This window comes from Caretta caretta, chromosome 2 (genome assembly GCF_965140235.1).
Source record: "Caretta caretta isolate rCarCar2 chromosome 2, rCarCar1.hap1, whole genome shotgun sequence".
Lineage (NCBI taxonomy): Eukaryota > Metazoa > Chordata > Testudines > Cheloniidae > Caretta > Caretta caretta.
Genome location: NC_134207.1, coordinates 39579936 through 39601391, shown reverse-complemented (window position 1 = coordinate 39601391; position 21456 = coordinate 39579936). Strand labels below are relative to the sequence as shown.

The following is a 21456-nucleotide window of genomic DNA, read 5'->3' as shown; positions in this document are numbered from 1 at the left end:
TGCAAATAATACTAAGACGGCCTGAGCTATTCTGTCTGCTAGGGCCAGGACACCGAATTTAGAGACTTTCCTTAGGAATGGAGTTGAGGTTGCTGCTAAGCAAACCCTGGCAGTCTCTACTGGTGGGTTTCACTTTCCTGTGATTTAAGTGATTCCCCCATGTGCCTAGTAGACAATAAATCTCCTACCTCCAAATATAATTGTGTGAACAGTGGCACTGGAACGCTTTTTTTAGAATGGGAGTGCTGCAACCCCTCTTACCTCTGTCCGCGCCCCTTGCTGCCCTGCAGAGCTGGGGTCAGGAGCAGGGCCATGGCTCTGGGATGAGAGGACACGGACAGGGTAAGGGGCTAAGGCTGGGGCCACAGCTGGGGGTGGGTGTGGAGCCCAGGGCGTGGGGCCAGCAACCGGGACCACGACTGGGCATGGGGCCGGCAGCCGGGACCGGAGCCAGGCGCAGGGCCCCAGGGCACAGGGCCACATGTTGGGCCAGCAGCTGGGCACAGAGCAAAACCCCGTGCAAAACCTGGGCTTGCCCCCCACACCATTAGTTCCCTCGCCTATGGGTGGGAATAGGATGAGTCTCTTTCTGCTCTATCCTCAGCAATATAGGCAGATCCTGAGTCGGTGTTCAAATTCACTCCTTCCTGGTCTTTGGCTTTATTGGCAACTCCAAAACAATAATGCAGTATAAACCTTTGCATGTTTCCTTCTAGATCTTGGCTGTTTCCCTCCAAGACCTCTTTTGGCCTAAGACACATAGCTACATTTTTATCACCTGACTGGTTCCAATTGGACCCATTTCTAAGCATGTCTCAGCAGTAATTACCCTGAATCTTAACATAGAATTTTGGCTCAGGTTGGTTCAACAAAACATCCCTGCCTTCCAGTACAGGTTTTTACAACCTGTTACAACTGAGAGTTTGGTCAAATAATTTCATCTTCTTTACCATTCCACAATGTTAGAGCTTTGACTAGATCCCTTTAAAACTTGCATACAACCACACAACTACAATAAGTGCTGTTTCAGACCTAGTGAAAAGAAAAGATGCAGTGGTTTAATTCAACAACATGTGAATATCAACAGTGCAATAAAAACCTCCTAGTCAAGACTCATTCCAACACGTGGTTGGAAGGGGTGCTGGAACAATTTTTATAGTGGGGGCGCTAAGAGCCATTGACCAAACTGTGAACCCTGTATATAATGGAAACCACTTCAAGCCAGGGGATGCGATAGCACCCCCAGTCACCCTAGTTTCAGCACCTATGGTGATTGGGCACCTGAGAAGTAGCTGAACCCACCAGGAGGGAGAAGAATGGCTTCTTAGTGGTCCTGTGGTAAGCAGTCAGGCGGCCAGACACAGTTAGCCTGTGATTATCTGCCAAGGGCAAGAATGTCAGCAGTCATCTTCAGAGAGCCTCAGCAAGGCCACCTAGGAACACATGATATTGGTGGCAGCAGGGGAAACCAATATATCATTAATGAATTGAATAAATACTCTGCTAAAAATTCAGTCAGAAGGAGTAGTACGTAGATTGCACCATTCTGTCAATGACTTAGTGATTTATTATGAGCATTTGTCAAATACTATAAGACTCATGTTCTTACTATATTACTACTATAAATATTTTAAGGACTTCATGTTCATTTTATGTATTTATTTTACAATCAGTTGATGTATAGACAAGTGCAATAGATGATAGCCATTGAAGACAGCTGATCTGCTTTTCAGCACATTTGTCAAAGTTATGCAAATACAGTCAGAAACCTGGATATAACTATTGCAATGACAGCGGAATATACTTGTGTACATGTATCAAAGGTTCAATGTTTTTTAGTAAGTAAAACATTTTTCCTAAGAAAAATATTTTTGGAAAGGTGAGTTTGAAACATCAGCTCTACTAGTCCAAACACGTATATAACTTATGATGCAGTATAGCAGTTAGAAAACAGTCTGTAAATTGTTCCCAAAATTTGCTATCTCTAGATGAAACTTTAGTTATTGTAAACAGTTTGTCAGCTAAAGTAGATAAGTAGATGTTGTTCCATAGAAAAATTTTATTTTTTCACCATGCAGGAAGCCAGGTTGTCACTCTATATTAACTTAGAGATAAAAAAAACTACAGCTAGTAGCTAGACTTGGAAACCACCAATTAAATGGGAATAACAGGATACATTAATACACTTCTTGCCAAATGAGTGGATTATTTTGTACATTTTTGGCAACTAACGAAAAATGATATTTCTTCCAGATTTTAGGTAATAGGATCCTATGAGAAATAAGCATATATCACTGAGCCAGTGGGAACAGAACTCAACTTTACCCCCAAAAAACAATTCTTTCCTTTTCTACAGTAACTAATTATCTAAAAATTTTTTTTTAATTCCTGCTAGATCAACACGCACAACCATTATTATAGTAAATCTAATACTGGACTATTTAATTCTTCACATGTAGGATTACATTAGATACAGTTGAACCGATGATTATTTCTGGGCAATTATCTTCTTAGACAAAGAATAAAGATGACCATGTTGTTTTATTACTAAATTACTTGCTATCCCTACCCTTTAAGTCTTACTTTAGAACAAAAATCCCACATAATTTTGCTGTATGTAATATATTACAAAAGGTTTCAAAAATTTATTAAATATAACTTATATTATTATTTGCCTTAAAAGTACAATTGTAAGCAAAACACAATTTTTTCTGTGCCAAAATCCTCTTTCCCTAACATTTTCTTGGAAAGATGATAGTTTAAGTATGAAATTATTAAGCTTTTTGATTTTTTGCCATTTGGAATAATTTTCTGTAGAACATTTTATCCAGTCAAATTAAGAAATAGGATGTAGTCCCTCTGCTGAATGATAAAACAGAGTTCAAGATTTTTCTTTTGAGTTTGCCTGTCTATTTGTCTTTCCGTTCCATTGCTTGTATGTTGTGATGAATATTTTGCCTCTAGTTATACATTAAAAAAAAACAAAAACCCAAGCCTCACTTCAAAAAAAAATTCTACCTCAAAAGGCAACAATTGTACCCATTAGCAAGGTCAGTGATTTGGAGAAACCTGGTAAATAGCAGCTACCAGAAATCCACTAGAATAGTATCTCTAGCAGGTGATAGATTAGTTGGAACAAATTGGAACCATTGCACTTCGGCAATCCTGGTTTCTTTCAAACTGTTTTTAAAATGTCGTCATTTTAATACACAATCTCAACCCTGTAGAACAGTCCACAGCAGGTTAATTTGAATCGTATGATGTGTCACTGCCCTCAACTGACATGAGCTCCGTTCCATGTGTGAAGCCATAATAAATCCATTCCCAACCGAAGCAAATTCCCTGTGAGAAGGTGAACTAATCCAGGCCTCACACTGGCATGTTAGCCCTCTGTAATTGAAAGCAGGGCCACCTGTTCCCAGCACAGTTAGCCTATAGAGAGAAAATTAGCATTAGATCAGATACTTAATATATTGAAAAATCATTCATACTTCTTGCAAGTTCAGCTGTGGGATGCTTAACATGACATCATATATAAACTTAGGAATGTGCCCACTTGATCCCATTTTAACAGTTTTGTTAACCATGGTGTTTGTTAACTTTGAAATGAGAATTTTTTGATTTAATGAGAGCAGACACGTGAGAAGGGGAACTGGCCAGGGTGCAGACTTTTCTAATTAACTCAGGGTCATTTGCAAAAACATTTGAGCTCTCTGGTATTTTTTTCATTGTTCTTTTACAAACAAGTTTTGAACCACTGACACTGTAGTCATGAAATGACATTTATTTGATTAAGAGGACAAACAGAAATATGCCAAATATAGTAGTGTGCGCATGTTATTTTTTATTGACAGAGTTATTTTTATTAAAAATCACAATTCAAGGATTCAGTGAGTTGTGAAGATAATGCAGATAAAATGTTCAAAAGTGGCTTAGGTACTTAGCAGCCTAAGACCCACTGACTTTAAATGAAACATAGCCTTCTAGATGCCTATGTCACTATTGAAAATGGGAATCAGGCTCTTAAGTCAGGTAGATGGTTTTGAAAATGTTACTCTATATCTTTTCCATCATTTTGACGTGTCTTCCGTGCTTTTAAAGTCTACTTTTACCTTTTGCTGATTCTTTATTTCTTTTCTTAGGATTCTTTTATTTCTTAAAATGCTACAGCGGTGCAGCTGCACCTCTGCAGCTGCGCTGCTGTAGTGCTTCAGTGAAGACACGGCCTATGCCAACGGGAAGGTCTCCTATTGGCGTAGGTGCGCCACCTGCCCGAGAAGTGGTAGGTAGGTCAATGGGAGAATTCTGCTATTGACCTAGTGCTGTCTACACCAGGGGTTAGGTCAGTTTAACTGCATCACTCAGGGATGTGGATTTTTCACAGTGTAGACCAGGCCTCTGAATTACAGGCTCTAGGATTCTTTCCAGGCTCTTCCCCAGATTTGCTGGGTAACCTTAAGCAAATTACTAAACCTCTTTGTGCCTCAATTTCCGCATCTGTAAAAAGGGAATATTAATACTTAATTACTGTTCGCCTTCATGATGATGCCTCCACAGACATCAACTGTAGTTATTTGCCTAGTCACATAGCACCTGAAACATTTTTGAAAAGTAGTTGGCAGCTAGAGGCATGTACAATTCAGTATCAATATTGCATAGATCATCTATGCAGCCCCTGGAGTCCCTGCAACACATGAACTACAGGCAGAAGAGAGAGGAGAGAGAGACCAGGAATGTAGGCTTTTGTAGTGCTAATTAAGAGTATATGGTTCCCTGAAGTCACAATCCACATTATTGGTTCTGCTCTTGATTCTTCAGTCCCAGCAACAAGTAAGGGGGTGTTTCCTGATACTGGTGCTTGTACTGGCTAGTGTCAGGTTGGAGAAGGAAGGATTCTGAGCCTGGGGATGGATTTTCTAAGTTTAAAGCGGTGTGTGTGCACACACAGTAGGTGTTCAGAATTAAGGGGGATGGTTCTGAGCTACCAAGGCTAGGTAAGAAGAGAAGGGGTTTTCCGCTTTGGGGACAGGTGTGTGTGGGAGGGTGTTTCTGTGCGGTTGGGTTGGAAGGAAGTGGGGAAATTCTGAACCGGGAGTGGAATGGGTTGAGTTGCAGGGTTAACGCAGGAGGGAATAAATTGGTTTTGTCATGGTGATAAGAAGCAGATGTTAGGATAGAGCTAGACCGGAGGGGGTGAGGTATTGGGGCTGGGAAGGAGCAGTGAATGGACGACAGGGAGAATAAATACTGTTTTCTCCTACCTTCATCTTTTCTGTCATGTGTCCCAATTTTTAAGTTATTTCTCTAAAAGGGGGAAGAGAGAAAAGGGTGTCCCCTTCTCCTCACAAATCTCTCCCCAAAAGGCTTTCCTGTGACACTCCTGAACACAGTTTTCCACTTTGTAAATATGATTGACTTGCAGAGAAGCGGAGGATGGGGGGAAGGTACTTACTCCCTACAGCCCCATCCATTATTTTGAACACCACACTGCCATTAGGCTGATCCATCTTAAAATAATTAGGCTGACGATGCATTTCTCTTGCCTTGGAATATCCTTGTTTCAGATAGGCATAAAAATGCTTTTTGAGCCTCAGGAAAAGGCTCTTAATGCCTATGACGGCTACAAGGTCCTCTCAGAAAGGGCCCAAAATGACCATAAGACACTGCTTCACAGCATGCTCCTGCATTAAGTCCTGGGAGACCTTTTCCTAAAGAACTCCTGCGAAGCATGAAAAAACTCCTTAGGTGTTTGGCTTCCAAGTCTTCCATAGATGCCAAAGCCTGAATCAAAATTGGAGATTAAAAGAGGAGTCATTCTCTTGTAAAGGCATCCGCTGATGAACCATCTAAACATTTTGACTGGCTAAAGATCTGAGTTCTATGTGGCGGAGGCATGTTCAAGGGTGACACATGATTAAACAAAATGTAGTGCTCCAGATGCCAGATTTGACCAGACCCCGTGTGATTGGCTTTTCTAGATCTTAGGAGCCCCTAGAAAGGGAGGACTTCCTGGGATCCAGGCTGATCAGGTATGTCAGGGCTCATATGAAATATATATAGCCAGAGCATCAGGGAGCCAAAATGCCCTTTGAAGGCTCTGGTAAAATCTGAAATAAAATCCTAAACCTAAGCATTATTTTTTTTTCTGTTTCGTTGTTTGCTTGTCTCCTCTCCCTTCATGTTTATTTCAGTGGCTCTCCATGGAGAATTCCTCACTTCTTCCCCTCTTTTCTCCATTCTTCTTTCCATTCTCGCTCATCTTCTTACATTTTCCCCTCATGTTACTTTATCTTCATAGTGGGGCTTCTCCGTTGGTGATTGGAGGCAGAGTAAACCTTTTGTTCTGGCTGGAGTATAGACCACCCATATTTCCCTCCACCCAAAGCAATAGCTACAGATATCTGTTTATGACCGAGCTTTTTCAGGCATCTTAACTAAAACATTTTCCTTACCCAGTTTTTTTTTGGAATATTGGATTTGTTAAAGAAAATCTGCAAATGTTTGGAACTTTGGGATTGAGGTTTTCTGATGTATTTTCCTGTCCCATCATCAGGATGGCAGACAAGGAGAAGAAAGGAAAACTAAGGCCAAGAGATGCATTGTGTGCTCATGTATATCCTGATACAGAGGGCCTGGCTTGTTTATTCTTATCACGTGGTCCACTCACTGCAGGTGGTGGCTCCTCCTGGCCTCTCTGGGGATTACCTCTTTCCAGGTCTGAGGCCCTTTTCTGCTGCTCGCTGCACGCCCTGCTGGCACTCTCTCTCTCGGTCTCTGTGACTCTAGGTGCTCCTTCTTTGTGACTTGGCCCTTCTGCCAGGTCACGATACATATTTCCCTTTCCAGGGTATCAAAGTCTTCTCACTCACTGTCCCTATGGTGCCACTTCCTCAGTGTCTGGTAGAGGAACTCGGGCCCACCCCTTACTCTGGGTTCCAGCTCAGGGACCCTCTAGTCAGCAGCCCAAATCTGTTCCATCCTTGATCTTTACTGCCTTTTCCCTGAGCCTGTCCTTACCTTCTGGCTCTCCCTCCTTCGCTTGCCAGCCCCATAGCTCCCTTCTCCCAGGAAGCAATTGTAGGTTACTTGCTTCTACAGCTTCAAACACACCTCCCTTGTCGCAGAGAATGACCGCAGACTGCTACCTTGCAGACTCTTCTCTATGGCCAACTTCCCATTTTATAAACCCAGTCCAGCTCGTTCCTCCTCAATTGGGCTCCCTCATTATTTGCCCCAATCCCAGTCAGGGGGTTACTTAAGCCACCCGATTCCCCTTAGTTGTGGACTGTCTGTGGCCCCCTTCTTAGTCTACATTAACCCCTTCAGGGCAAGTGTGGGGTGAACACCCCATCACAGTCCTGTCGGAATACCCAGTGACAGTAAGATTCCAGACATGTATGGAGTGCTGGTGCCCCCCATAATGACTATGGGGAAGATTCCACATTGCAGCCAGTGCATGGGGCAAAGGCCATGCTGAGATGGCTGAGCAGGCACCAGTACTGCTCTCCCATCCCTTTTCAAGCAGGATCCAAAGCAGGAGGGAGCAGCAGAGGCAACTTGAAAGCAGACTGTGGAGAAAATATCTGTATTAGTTCAGAGTCTTAGCAACACCTCCTATGCAGTTGTTTCTAACTATAGTAGCTTCTCGGACAACCTCAGTCATGCTGCCATTTCCCCTCTAAAACCAGCCCTGCCTCAGATTCCAGTACAGCTGCAACAGGAAGTGACTATGTGTGTTCTCACCACTCCCCCAAATGCCCACTAACCAGTTAATATGAGTGCCACCAGAAGTAGTGCCATGACTGCTTGTCTCCCTGGGGAAGCAAGCAGCTTATGTCTCCACAAACAAGGGACTATCCTACCCCTGCTGTCTGGGGAAACCATGCTCCTCCTGTGCCTCCTATCCTGCCTAGGTTTCCCTTGACAGTAGTCAGGATGGACTGTTAAAGTGACCAGGATCCAGTTCCACCATCCTCAATAAACAGGAGCCTTAGTCTGTCAATAGGACAAACAATAGGGAAAAAAATCCTGCCCATGAGTCTCATTCTGCTCCCCAGAGCCTATCCCTTCCCAACATAAAAAGTATTAACAAGGGAAATCTGAGGATGGTAAAGACAATTCTGATTTGTATTCAGAGTGGCTCTTTAGTAATGAGGAAATGTCTGAATTGCAAGCCTTGAATCTTCTCAAAATAAAGGTGAAGAAAAGACTAGTCATTGCACTGCTCACATTTGTCACTGGTCCAGCATCATAAGAGTCTCTAATAAAAGAAATCCAAAAGCTAGAAGAGGCTTCATAAATTGTCGTTAGCTCCCCATTCCCAATTTGGATCAAGGTAAGAAAGACAAAGAAACCCAAGGCAAATATTTCCCCCTCCTGCTTCTTTTAAGATTATGTTAAGGAAAGTGTTACGTATGGTTCAGGTGTGAACTGCACCTGTGAACTCTCTCTGTCCGTGGGCAGTTCTTTCAAGTGACAGGCCAACACCTGGGGATTTTAACTGCCCAGATATCTGTTGGAAAAGTAATATGGCAAAACACAAAATATCCAGTAAGTTCTTGGAATGTATTGGTAACAACTTTTTGTTTTGGGAAATAACCAGGAGGACAGCCATATTAGACTTTATTCTGATCAACAGGGAGGAATTGGTTGCAAATCTGAAGGTTGAGGACAATCTGTGTGAAAGTGATTGTGAAATGATAAATTTCATGATTCTATTAAAAGGAAGGAGTGAAAGCAGCAGAATAAAGGCAATGGACTTCAAAAAAGCAGATTTTAACAAACTCAGAGAACAGGTAGGTAAGGTCCCATGGACAGAAAATCTAAGGGAAAGATTGCTCAGGCACAACAGCAAACTGTCCTGATGCAAAGGAAAGATAGGAAAAATAGTAAGAGGCCAATTTGGCTGCATTAGGAGCTCTTTACTGACCTGAAAATCAAAAAAGAATCCTATTAAAAAAATGGAAACATGGACAAATTGCTACGGTTGAAGTCAAAAGACTAGACAAACATGTAAGGCAACATCAGAAAGGTAAGGCACAAAATGAGTTACTAGCAAGGAACATAAAAGACAAGGTGAAGAGGTTCTGGGAATACATTAGGAGTAGGAGAAAGATGAAGGAAAGTGCAGGGAGCTCTACTTAGCGTGAAAGGAGAGCTAATAAGGGATAACATCTAGAAGACTGATGTGTTTAATACCTATTTTGCTTCAGTCTTCATTTAGAAGGTAAATTGTGACCAGATACTTAACACAAAGGAGGAGGGGGAGAATGCAAGACAAAATAGGGAAAGAATAGGTTATTTAAAATATTTAGATAAGTTAGATCTATTCAAGTGAGCAGGGCCCGATGGAGTTCACACTAGGGTACTTAAGGAACTAGCTGAAACAATCTCAGAACCATTAGCAATTATCTTTGAGAACTCAGAGAAGGTAAGTGAGATCTCAGAGACCTGGAGAAGGGAAAACAGAATGTCTATCTTTAAAGGAAAGAACAAAGAGGACCCAGGAAATTATACACCTGGAAAGATATTGGAACAAATTATTAAACAGTCAGTTTGTTAGCACCTAGAGGAAAATAGAGTTATAAGTAATCATCAACATGGATTTCACAAGAACAAATCATGCTAAATCAACCTAATTTCCTTCTTTGACAGGTTTACTACCCTATTGAATAGTATGGGAAATGGAGGTGTACTATATCTTGATTTTAGTAAGGCTTTTGACACAATCCCACCTGACATTGTCATAAACCAAACTAGGGATACGTGCACTATGAAATTATGATAAATCGGCAAAACTGGTTCTAAAACTATATTCAAAGAGTAGTTATCAACGGTTCGCTGTCAAACTGGGAGGATGTATCTAGTGGGGTCGTGCAGGGGTCTGTCCTGGGTTTGGTACTGTTCAATATTTTCATTAATGACTTGAATATTGGAGTGAAGAGTATGCTTATAAAATGTGTGGGTGACACCAATATGGGAGGGGTTGCTAGGACTTTGGAGGACTGAATTAGAATTCAAAATGACTTTGATAAATTGGAGGATTAGTCTGAAATCAAAATAATGATGTTCAATAAAGACAAGTGCCAAATCCTACACTTACAAAGGAAAAATCAAATGCAGAGATACAAAATATAACTGGATGGACAATAATACTGCCGAAAAAGATTTGAGGATTATAGTGGATTACAAATTGCATATGAATGAACAATGTGATGCAGTTGCAAAAAAGGCTAATATCATTGTGCGGCGTATTAACACGAGTGTTGTATGTAAGACATAGGAGTTAATTGTCTCACTCTTCTTGGTACTAGTGAGGCCTCAGCTATAGTACTGTGTCCAGTTTCCGATGCCTCACTTTAGGAAAATATGGACAAATTGGAGAGAGTCCTGTGGAGAGCAACAAAAACGATGAAAGGTTTAGAAAACCTCACCTATGAGGAAAGGTTAAAATGAGAAAAGACAACTGAAGGGGGATCTGATAGCAGTATTCAAATATGTAAAAGGCTGTTACTAAGAGGATGGTGATCAATTGTGCTTACTGAAGGTAGGATAACAAGTCATCTGCTTAATCTGCAGCAAGGGAGATTTAAGTTCAATATTAGGAAAAGCTTTCTAACTATAAGATAGTGAAGTATGGGACTGGGCCTCCAAGGGAGGTTGTGGAATCCCTGTCACTGGAGGTTTTTAAGGACAGGTTAGACAAACGCACCTTTCAGGAATGGTGTAGGTATATTGGTCCTGCCTCAACACAGGGGCTGGACTAGATGACCTATCAAGGTCTCTTCCAGCTCTACATTGCTTTGATTTTATAAGAGACTAAGGCCATGTCTACACTAACAAGCTTACAGCGGCACAACTGTATCAATACAGCTGTGCTGGTGTAAGGGTGCTCATGTAGCCTCATTATGCGATGGGAGAGAGCTCTCCTGTCAACATAATAAAAGCAGCTCAGTGACTGGCAGTAGCCATCTCAGTGGGAGAACATCTCCCACCGAAATAGCGATGTGCACATGAGCGCTTATGCCGGCACAACTTACGTCTCGCGGTGGGAAACACCCCTGAGCAACAAAAGTTTTGCCAGCATAAGTGCTCGTGTAGGCATGTTCTAAAGCAGTTGTCTAGAAACAGACAGTTTGTGCCCACCAGTCTTCTAAGTTCTGAAGAAGACTATTAATCAGGAAGAGGATATGTAATAGATTGATCTGGATTTTCCTCCCATGCCCAGACGACAGTTCTGCAATATCTAGCATCCCCAAATCCACAGCATGATTTGGGGGAACCCCATCCAAAGGAGGCAGTCCACATGAGAGGGCTTCTGCAGAGATGTGCGATTTTATAGAACTGATCCAGTACCCTGAAAGAAAGATGTTTGACATCTCCAAAATTAAAGAATTCAGGAAGGACAAACAACTCATCTCGTATCTACTTCACATTTGGCCATAAAACCTCTCCTATCAAATGACTGATCCTGTGGAATCTACTCAATATTCTTTGTGGTTCTTGAAAGGAACCAAGATGTGCAAGCCATCTTGGATCTTGAATTGCTCAATGTGTTCACCTGGAAATCTAAATGCATTATGTAGACTTTAAATAGAATCCCTACTCCTTCTGAATTTTCTGTCATTGATAGATGCATGACCCCCTGTTATTATGGTATGTCACCATAAGTATATATGCTTCTGAAACTACAGGAGACGCTTTCAGTACAGGACCCTGCCTTTCAGTCCGTCACCCTCACAGAGTGTCTTTAACAATAGGCTTCCTAGAATGGGAACCAACCTCTACCCATTGCTCATCAGATCACCCTCAAGAAAGAAAAGGGGCCCAGTTATGGCAGCAGCTGTTGAAATATGGCTTTATGGAAAACAAAGAAAAAGACACATTTTTCAAATACAAAGACTACAACTTCTGGTGGGTCACGTTAGACACAATTGAGGAAAGTGTCTTCATTTTGAAAGAGAAACTGAGGAAGATTACAAAACAATTCATCTAATGTTAGAAACCCCACTAAGATTTCTAATGCAGCTAGCTAGAAGTTATGCTGGTATCATGTGGAACCAAACACTTCCCACAATCTAACCCTCCATCAGATAACTATTTCTTAGAAGAGTTAAGGTGCTTCTCCAGTCCTAATAGTTGAAAGCTCTATTCCAGACAGATATCCGTTTTCTTTATAGTAGGATTAAATCTTGTGGTTATGAAGAAGTTTAGTATTTTACAGCTCTGAAAGGTGGTGTTCTGCAAAATACTCAGAAGAGATAGTCCTGTGTCCCAGCTGGATAAAAGGGCTGGTCTTCCGCCAATCCTCTGGGAGAGAGGGAAATATCCATTTAAAATCATGGGATACTCTGAGTCTAAGAAAATAAATTCCCAGCAAAGAACACATTTTCCTTTCTCCTTCCCTCTCACTACTGCTCTTTGAAAAGATCCTATACTTATGAGATCTATGACTTTTTTACACCCATATTTTTCATTTTGCCTTCTCATGAGGTTTCTTTTCTGATTCACCAAATTAAATATATAGAGCTGAGCACACTGTAGGCCCTATATAAATTAATAGAAAGAATGACCTATTATATTTTCAATTCTGGCACTTCTCAGGATCAAGCCCATTGACTTCAACAGGAGCTTAGGGTACTTAGCACCTTGCAGGATGAGGCATTTTTTTCCTATTCGAAGTATAGGGAAACAATGTAGTACATCAGATATAACTGTGGCAAATGTAGACTTTGTAATGGCGAAACCTATCTGTCAGATACCTAGGCATTACAAGTTAAAGTATATTGCCGTCATCTCCACAGTAATTGGTAAGGATAATACAACATGTATAAATATTAATATTTTCAGAACTGAAGTATGTAAGTCATATATTTTCAATTTTAAGATATATTTATATTTCATATCTACCAAAAGCAAATAGTCATGGTTCTGTCACTTTCCCAGCATTTCAAACAGTCATCCAGTAACTAACTTAGCCATGGATTCTAGGTTAGGCTCTATTGGAAATGGCACAACCTACTGCTGAGAAAACTGACCAAACAAATCAAACTTTGAAATGCTAAGCAGGAGAAAAAAGATGCTCAAATAAACTGGTTAGTCTCTAAGGTGCCACACGTACTCCTTTTCTTTTTGTGAATACAGATTAACATGGCTGTTACTCTGAAACCTAAGCAGCAGAAGAAATACAATATTGCCTGGTATTATTTTAACAGACTGGTCCATGTATGTGTAGAATTTTTCATTCCACTCACTGGGGTTGACCAACACAACTCATTCATGGCTCTGCCACTTTTGAATTACACAGTCACCCCTAATTCATGGTATAAAAAGACATCAACACAGAGCATCCGTAAATATTTCATAGAGAGAAAAAATAGTCACAGTGCTGTAAGTCTGTACCTATTTTTGGTACACCTTTAATAATGAAATGACAAAGGAAGAAATTGTTTCAGACAGAATTTTCAGAGTGCTGGTTATACATTTTCTTTTATAGACATTATGATTTTGTTAAAACAGGCCATATTGAATCCATTGGGTTTTTTGTAATATATTTCAAAATACATAATAAATGTAAGTAATATGATGACTAATGGGTCAAGTGAAGTTGGAACATTTTAAATGAGAAAATAGCTGGAAATAATTTTCAGGAAACTATTCCAGTTGATTTTTGGTCCCCCACAAGGTATACGTTAACATAAACTCCATAGAATCGCCTCTGGGATCCGAATTCCCTCTCTGATTTCATTATTGCAATGTGATTCTTTTCCTTTCACTGTTAAGTCATCTCCTGGTGTGGTGGGAGCATATAATAAGTGTAATTTATTTATGTTTGTCTAATCTCCTTTTAACTCAATAGTCATTTCATCATTCTGTTTCCTAGTAGCTGTTCAGAAAGTTGTGAAGGGTAATTAGAAACTAATAACTGACAGAACTGGATTCACTTGGTAATCTAAAGATATGTGGCAAGGGAATGGAGAGAGAATTACAGCAAACAGGAAAGCAGATTAATTACATGCACTTTTCACTGGAAGAAAATATTTTTCCATGAGATCCTCTAATACAGTTTATTCATATGTAGTTATGTAACTTGGAATAGTCCACTTTATCCCAGTTTGTTAAGGATCCCTTTATTGTTTATTTGCAGTGGAAGCTCCTCAGATGAGGATGGGGTGGGAATTGCTGTTTTGAATCTCATTCCATGCTGCAGGGCAGAGAATTTGCCCTTCAGGAGACAGCTAACGTAGCTATAAGCCACCTTTGCTCCATCCTGATTCTAGTGTAATTTAGATAACTCTGAAGGACTGCCTAAATTACTGCAACCCATGTGTCCGCCTGCCTGTGGACAGCAACGCTGCCCAGAATCTCTTCTGTGCTACATGCTGTGGCCCTACCCCCGCCATGCCCTTCCCACCTGTATTCCATGGCTTGTGAAGGTGTCCTCAAAAGATAGTCTGTAGCTGTCTGTCTTAGTTCTTGAACCTGGGGAATTCTTTCCCACCTGTATCCATGGTTTTTAGTGGCCCTTTTACCTGGTATGAAGGGGCCAAGTAAGGGGTTGAAAATTTCACCCATTATGATCTTTATCTGCTGCTGTAAAATGTCACCAATCTCCACTGATATATATTCTGTCCATCACTTAAACAAATTTTTCTCAGAGTGAAGGTTAATGTTCCTTTCACAGTGTTAAGGAGAAAGTCTAAAACCCGGCAAACAATAAAATAATGTGGATTGCTCAGTTTTATTTTTATTTTTTATGTTTTACTTAAAATGCCAAAGAATCTTGTTGCATAATTTTGTCATTATGAGATTGTTAAAATATTTGCAATAAAGGCTGCAACGTTAAATTTTCTGCAGTTATGCTTTTGACTGACCCACCAATTTCTGTTAAGCCTGATTCAATGTATAATAATAACCTGATATAAAATTTGCCAAGTTATCAGGCATGACAACATTTTTTACTGTGTGACACACACAGTTTCAGTGTGGAAAACAGGGAAGCCATCCACTTACCCTGGCTTGTGTTGCTCCTGTGTTTTAGTGCTAACTTTTTTTTTTTAATTGCTTTTTGGATGAATTCAAGGTTTATGAAAGCAAGTGACTAATAGCACTAATTAAATACAGACATAATGAGACAGGTGCTGTGCAAGTTTCCCTGCTCAGCTCTGCAAGTGCACCTCAGTCCAATCTCTCTGACTAATCTATCCCTATATCTTTCTCTGTCTGAGAGATCCCAAGAGAGTACTACTGGGCAATTACTCATCTGTCCTTTAAGGCTCTCTCATGCAGAATACTCTAGGATTTTATCTTGTCACCTCTCCTGTGGAACATGTATATTAGGATGTATTTATTCTTGCTGTCTGCAGAAGTAGAATATATTGCTGCAGGAAAGCATCAGTAGTCAAATATGCTCTTGAAAAATAAGGTGTCTCGCCTCCAGTTTAGTTTCTCTCATGCTTAACTGTGAAGCAACACCAACCAATATTTTGAATCTGGTCCTTCAGTGCAACTTCATTGATGTATAAAGCTGGTCTAACAGGTATGGTTTTCCAAAACATCTAGGTGATTTAGGAAGCCAAATCCCAGTAGGACTTGGGAATTTGGGCGCTTTTGAAAATTTTACTAATAGATTTTTTACTTTTTTAAATGTTTCCTTGTTTATTTGGGATGGTGAGTCCTGGAGAAAATCAGAGAGATTTAGTCTTAGGCCCAGACTTTTAAAGGTATTGCTTTTAGGTGCTGCTGTACTCATCGTTGCAATGCCTAACTGATTTAGGAGCCTACATATCAATTTTAAAGGGGATTTAGGATTCTAATGCCTAAATCCCTTTTAAAATTGGGATTTAGGCTCCTAAGTCAGTTAGGCATTGCAACGCTGAGTGCAGTACACCTAAATACTTTTTAAAATCTGGACCTCTGTGACTTTCCATGCCCTTCTTTCTCAGTTTATTTCAAGTTGTTACTTATTTTGTTATTTTCTGCCCATCCTTTTAGCCTATATATGGGCCTTTCTGTTATTTACCTGTCTTAGCTAGTGTAACACTTTTCAATTCAACATGGAAAGTTTCACCACAAAAGGAAAATTTTTCAGAAAGGTATTAATTAAAATGGTAAGTTTTATGATTTAAATAGTTTTTCAACTGTAACTTACAGCTAACTGCTGCCAATGAAGCATTAACATTTTTCCAGGAAGCCTTTATTCCAAATTCCACATTTGTTTCCTTAAAGATATAATGGAAGTCTGACCTTCCCATTAGCAAGTTTATGTCCTGTCATTGTAGGAAAATAACCCTAATTTTACTTTTAGAGACTAAGGTCCTGATTCAGGAAAACTTTTAAGCTTGTACTTAAGCCTGTTGAAATCAATGGTAAACTTAAGTGTGTGCTGTGTGATTTTTGTGTGCTTGTGTGACAGCTGGTCTGGGACATGGTGGGGTGGCACAGAGGAAATAGGTTATGATGTCACAATGTAATAACTAAAAAATTTGGCAGATGCTCAGTGCAGGTCCTCATTATGGAAGGGATATAGTTATCGGGTGGGGGGGAATGGATTGGAAGGGGATTTAGAGGAAAGTATCTCTTAAAGGAGGTGGGGAAGTGGGTTCAGGGCTCCTAATGTCTGGTACAGTGGGAAGCCAACTCCCTCCTTTTTTCTAGCCCCCTTAATCCTTATATGAGGGGAGGGCAGCAGGGTCCCAGCAATAGATTACATGGAATCAGGTTGGGTGGGGGAGGGCTGAATGTAAGGGGAAACAATTAAGGAAATATTGATGGCCTGCACTGTGTGATTTGTTGTTGGGTATTCCCACATATTTTAAGTGGGTAAAGTTCTGTTTTAATTAAACCACATCCATTGCCCCCTGTCTTTCTTATAGTGTGGCCGGGACAATAAAAACTGAGTTAAACCTGGATTTCTGTGCTGAAAGCCCCAACTCACTGGCTCTGAGAAGTGTTCAGCAGCATAAAAATAAGATTTAACTAACCAAAAAATTCTGCTGCCCACCTACACAATCGTCTTGGTACTTTGCGGGAATATAACATCACAACTATTAGAAATGTCATTGCAACCCATGAAATTCATTTTATTGTGATTTCTCAAAATAATGCATTTTGAGATATTTTAATTAAACCAGGAAGTATCAATATAATTTCACAGGAAGTACTAAGAAGATTTCACAGAGCGGGGAAATATTTATAAAAGGTTACATTATTTCTGTCCTGACTGTTTCCCCAAAGCAGAGATTGAGCATAACTAATTTTTTAGGTTTGCTTTACTGTTCACATTTAAGCACAAAATACATTTAAAACAGTATGATATAACCACTGAGTAGAAAACCAAAAAAGTATACACATTATCCATCAATTTAAGTGTGGTGAAAATTTCCACTGTCAGCTTTAGAGTTTATATACAGTACCACTAGAGTTGCTTGACAAAAACTCAAGGGAACGAGGAATATATATTTTCAGTATGATGCACACAGATTTATGTATTTACCCTCCTACACACTGGAGTTTGTCTATGTCTTTTCATAAGGCTGTGATGATCCCTGAACAGAAACAAGAAAATAAGATTGTGTTAAATTTCTTCCATTCAAACAGTGATCACTGTTTTTAGTAATTTTATTGAAATGTCAAAATCAGCCAGAGAAATAGCATTCTCCCTCCATATTTCAAATAAATGGTAATTATTTTTTCCATTAAATGAGTAATTGATAATGTTTTTGTCTCTCTCAAATCTTTTCTGCAGCTGACATAAATGTGGCTATATCAAAGCCTTTGAAAGCAAACTTGAGCTTTGTCAAACTTGATCAAATAAATCATTTCCTGAAGAAAATCATAAGGACGAATGACTATGAGACTAGCAAAGAGGCTGATTCTTCAGCCAATAGCATTCCAATCAAGGATGACATATCAGCACCCGAATGTTCCAGTAGAAAGGATTCTCAACCTGCAGTAAGTGCTAATGGAGAGAAAATGACTTCAGTCCAAGAAAACTTGTGGAGAGTTGTTTCCTGTTTTCAAAAGATTTCCATTCAGACTGCTCAAATGGTTGTTTCTATGGAAACCACGCCACACCCAAATAAACCTTGCCTGTTAGTATCTTTATCAACCCTCAGTGGAAGTCTGCATGTCAAAGCTGGACATAAAACTACAGGTAAGAGCTTTTAAAAATGAAAGATGCTACTTATTTGTATAAGTGTCATTATATTCCCCATTTTACAGCTTGGTAAAGTGAGATATAGAGATTTGTGTTGTTGCTCCAGGTAACACAGTGGTTAGTAGCAGAATCAATTACCATAATTCTCTACTCTGAGGTAGGAGTTGGGGTTTGATGTGGAGCTCAGTTAACTGGTTGCAGTTCCCTGATTCGGGGCTGTCTGACCTGGAACAAGTTATGGCTACACAGGGGCATCCCTAATTTATGCTGCTAGCATAAGGTTCCCTATGATAGTAGAGCTCCACTCTGCCCATCTCCCTCCCTCTCTGTCCCGTCCTCCTCACCTCTCCCCTGGTCCCTTTAGCCCAGGGTGTGGGGAAGGCTGACACAGGAGTTAGCAGTGCCATCTCCGCCAGCTTTCTGCTGGCAGAGTGTTCTCCTGGAATTCTCCATTAGCTTTCTCCCATCACTTTAAGGCCACTTTGCACAGCTTACATAGCACAAAGTGGCTTTAGTGGATTGGAGAATCTAGATTTCCAAGAATCCTGATTTCCAATCTTTTATTGTAACCAGTAGACCACCAAAAAAAGTCAACCTTCCCCCCAAAACCCTCCCCAAACCCACTCAAACTCTGTAAATTTTAGAACTACGATTTTATAAAGTAGTTCACCAGTATTAGAGAAACCAAGCCTGCCCTCTCCTATATTCTTTTTCATATTGTGTAGTAATTAGAACTGGGGACTGGAATTCAGGATTACTGAGTACTATTTCTGGCTTTGACTTGGACTTACTGTGTGGCCTTGAACCAATAAGCTAACCTGTCTTTGCCTCAGTTTCTCCATTAGTAAATGTAGGGAATAGTTTCAGTACTTCCTGTACTTGTCAGGGATGTTATATGGTTTAATGGTATTTGTAAAATGTTTGAGGGTCTGGGATAAATTACAAAGTACTGTAAATATTAATTGCTACTGTTTTATTATTAATTTTTCATAATTCTGGGTTGAATTCTGACTACATGGATACTGTAAGAAATGCTGCTAATGTGTATGCATACAAGAGAGACAAATTAGAACTTCCACACAGTAGATACTAGAGACCAGATTTTTAAAGGTATTTAGGTACCTAAAGATGCAGATAGACTTGTGGTGGGATTTTCAAAAGTACCTAGGCACCTAACTCTCACTGAAATCAATAGAATCAATGGGAATTAGGCACACAGACACTCTCAGTCAGAAAATGAAATTTCCAGTTGTGACTACTACTGTCACTGCTGTGAGACTTAGGGTACGTCTACACTACTGCTTATGTCACTCAGGGGTGTGGAAAAACCACCCCACTGAGTGACGCAAGTTACAGCAACCTAAGCGCTGGCCACACCGGCACTATGTCAGTGGGAGACACTCTCCCGCCAACATAGCTTCCGCCTCTCAAAGAGGTGGAGTAATTATGCTGACAGGTGAGCTCTCTTCCATTGGCAGAGAGTGTCTGCATCAGACGCTCTACAGCAGCACAGCTGCTCCGATGTAGCACTTCTAGTGTAGACTGGCCCAAAAATGTAAGGAATTTCACATCCTAAGTAGAATTAGCAGAATGCAAAACATAAATAGATTCCCCTTTACGTTTAAGGATTTTTGCACCACTTTATAAACTGTATTGGTTAGTCTATTAGTAAAACTAATAAGATGGTGCATTTACATGATCTGGAAGTTAGCCAGACCTAGCCAGCTGGCAGTGTAGCTTAAGAGATAAAGAAAATGGTTTGTAGCTGAGAAGTATGAGTTCTAGGCCAAACTAGGTGATTTATTTCTTTTTCATCAGAAATATTCCCGCTCAGGCCAATAAACTTCAGTGCTTTTTTATTGTTTTAAAAGTTAAAAATGAAAAATTCAAGGTTCATAGAACATGAAAGGCTATGAAAGTGCTAGAGGCTGAAATTCTTGATTTATCCACAAATAAATTGCAGTACAGACAGAAAGAGTAAATGTATTCCCACGCTTTTCCAATTGTATCTCAATCCTCGCATGGAAAGAGCAGCAACTGAGTAGAGTAAAGGGCATTTTTAATATCCTTTACATAGTTTTAGCCTTTTGTGTGTTCTAATCCTCTTTCTTTCCATCACTTCCCTTCTTTCATACTCATACTTTATCCCTCCGATGGTACATTATGGTGTTCACATAAGCTTCTATATATCAAAGCCAAGCCTGGACTGTCACTGTACTTTAAAGCAATTTGGCAAACTCAGCAGTGTATATCACTTCCCCCTGAGTTTTCATCCTCCCAGAAGGACTTACCTTGACTTGCACATTAAGCCTCAGAAACGTTCTGCTACAAAGTTGTATTTCTTAATCTTTCAGGCAGTTCCAGGAGACAGATTATGTTTGGGTTTTTTTGAGTGCTGTAAACTACACTCAAGTCTCTAGTATGTTTTTATTCTGGCAAGCACTTTTAAATAAAGCGACAGCAGTGCCAAATCTAATCAAAATGGAAGCTAATCATTTACTATGAATAACTTCCCTAGCTAGACAATAAAGAGAGATCAACAGACTCTCTTCACATTTCTCCTATTAAAGTTAGCGTATCTTTCTGTTTTATAAGAAGAAAAACACATCACGTTCACATGAGCTTTTGAATTCCAACACAGCAATGTGGGAAATTGTTTTTAAGTTTCAGTAACTGAAAAACACATTTCCAAAGAACTGTATTCAAAACCACCTTATTTAAAACATTTAAAGGTAACTTTATGAAATAAGATAAAATATTGTGATGGGGCTTGAATTATATTTTTGTCTCAAAGATCTTCACAAGACACAAGAATACTGCAGTTATTAGCAAGAATTGTTTTATTAAGTGTAAAAAATATCATGCAAGTTAGCTGAATGGAAAAGTGCAGTAGCTGTGTCTATCAGATTTTTGAGAACGAGGACTATTTAAAATATGTCAGTTCTTGAATTTTCTTTTTAAAAAGTTTTATAGATTTACCTTTTGAGTTGAACAGGGTTAATGTCAGATATTTTATAGTATGAAACTAATACGCAAATACTTTACTGTGTCTTTGATTTTATAGTCATATAAGTATTGTGACCATCTGTAGCAGCTGCATTTTACGAATTATTTACTGAACCAAACTGAGCACAGTGACAAAAGTAGTCATCTCAGATGTACTGTTAAAACAGGGAAAGAAAAAGGAGCATTGCTTGCCTTTTATACAGTATGGCCATCTGTTGTACAGATGTTATTATATAGAATGACTTCAGATTCAATAATTGTAGAAAATTTTCATTAAAACCTCAACAATTTGC

At 39.8% G+C, this 21456-nt stretch overlaps 1 protein-coding gene and 1 long non-coding RNA gene across 7 annotated transcripts in view; one reads left to right on the top strand and one right to left on the bottom strand.

Annotated features, from left to right (window-relative positions):
• Positions 1-21456, top strand: part of VPS13B (vacuolar protein sorting 13 homolog B) — a 940751-nt gene that overhangs the window by 778954 nt on the left and 140341 nt on the right. For all 6 annotated transcript variants that reach the window (XM_048841327.2, XM_048841328.2, XM_048841325.2 and 3 more), the window contains one exon: positions 17747-18154. In XM_048841327.2, the coding sequence (XP_048697284.2) occupies positions 17747-18154 (408 nt within the window). The remainder of the gene's footprint in view (positions 1-17746; positions 18155-21456) is intronic.
• LOC142070965 (uncharacterized) lies at positions 1679-20597 on the bottom strand. Its single transcript, XR_012666910.1, has 3 exons — positions 20449-20597; positions 17495-17546; positions 1679-3432 (listed from the first exon to the last, which is right to left on the bottom strand). It is a non-coding gene; the product is annotated as an uncharacterized LOC142070965 (long non-coding RNA).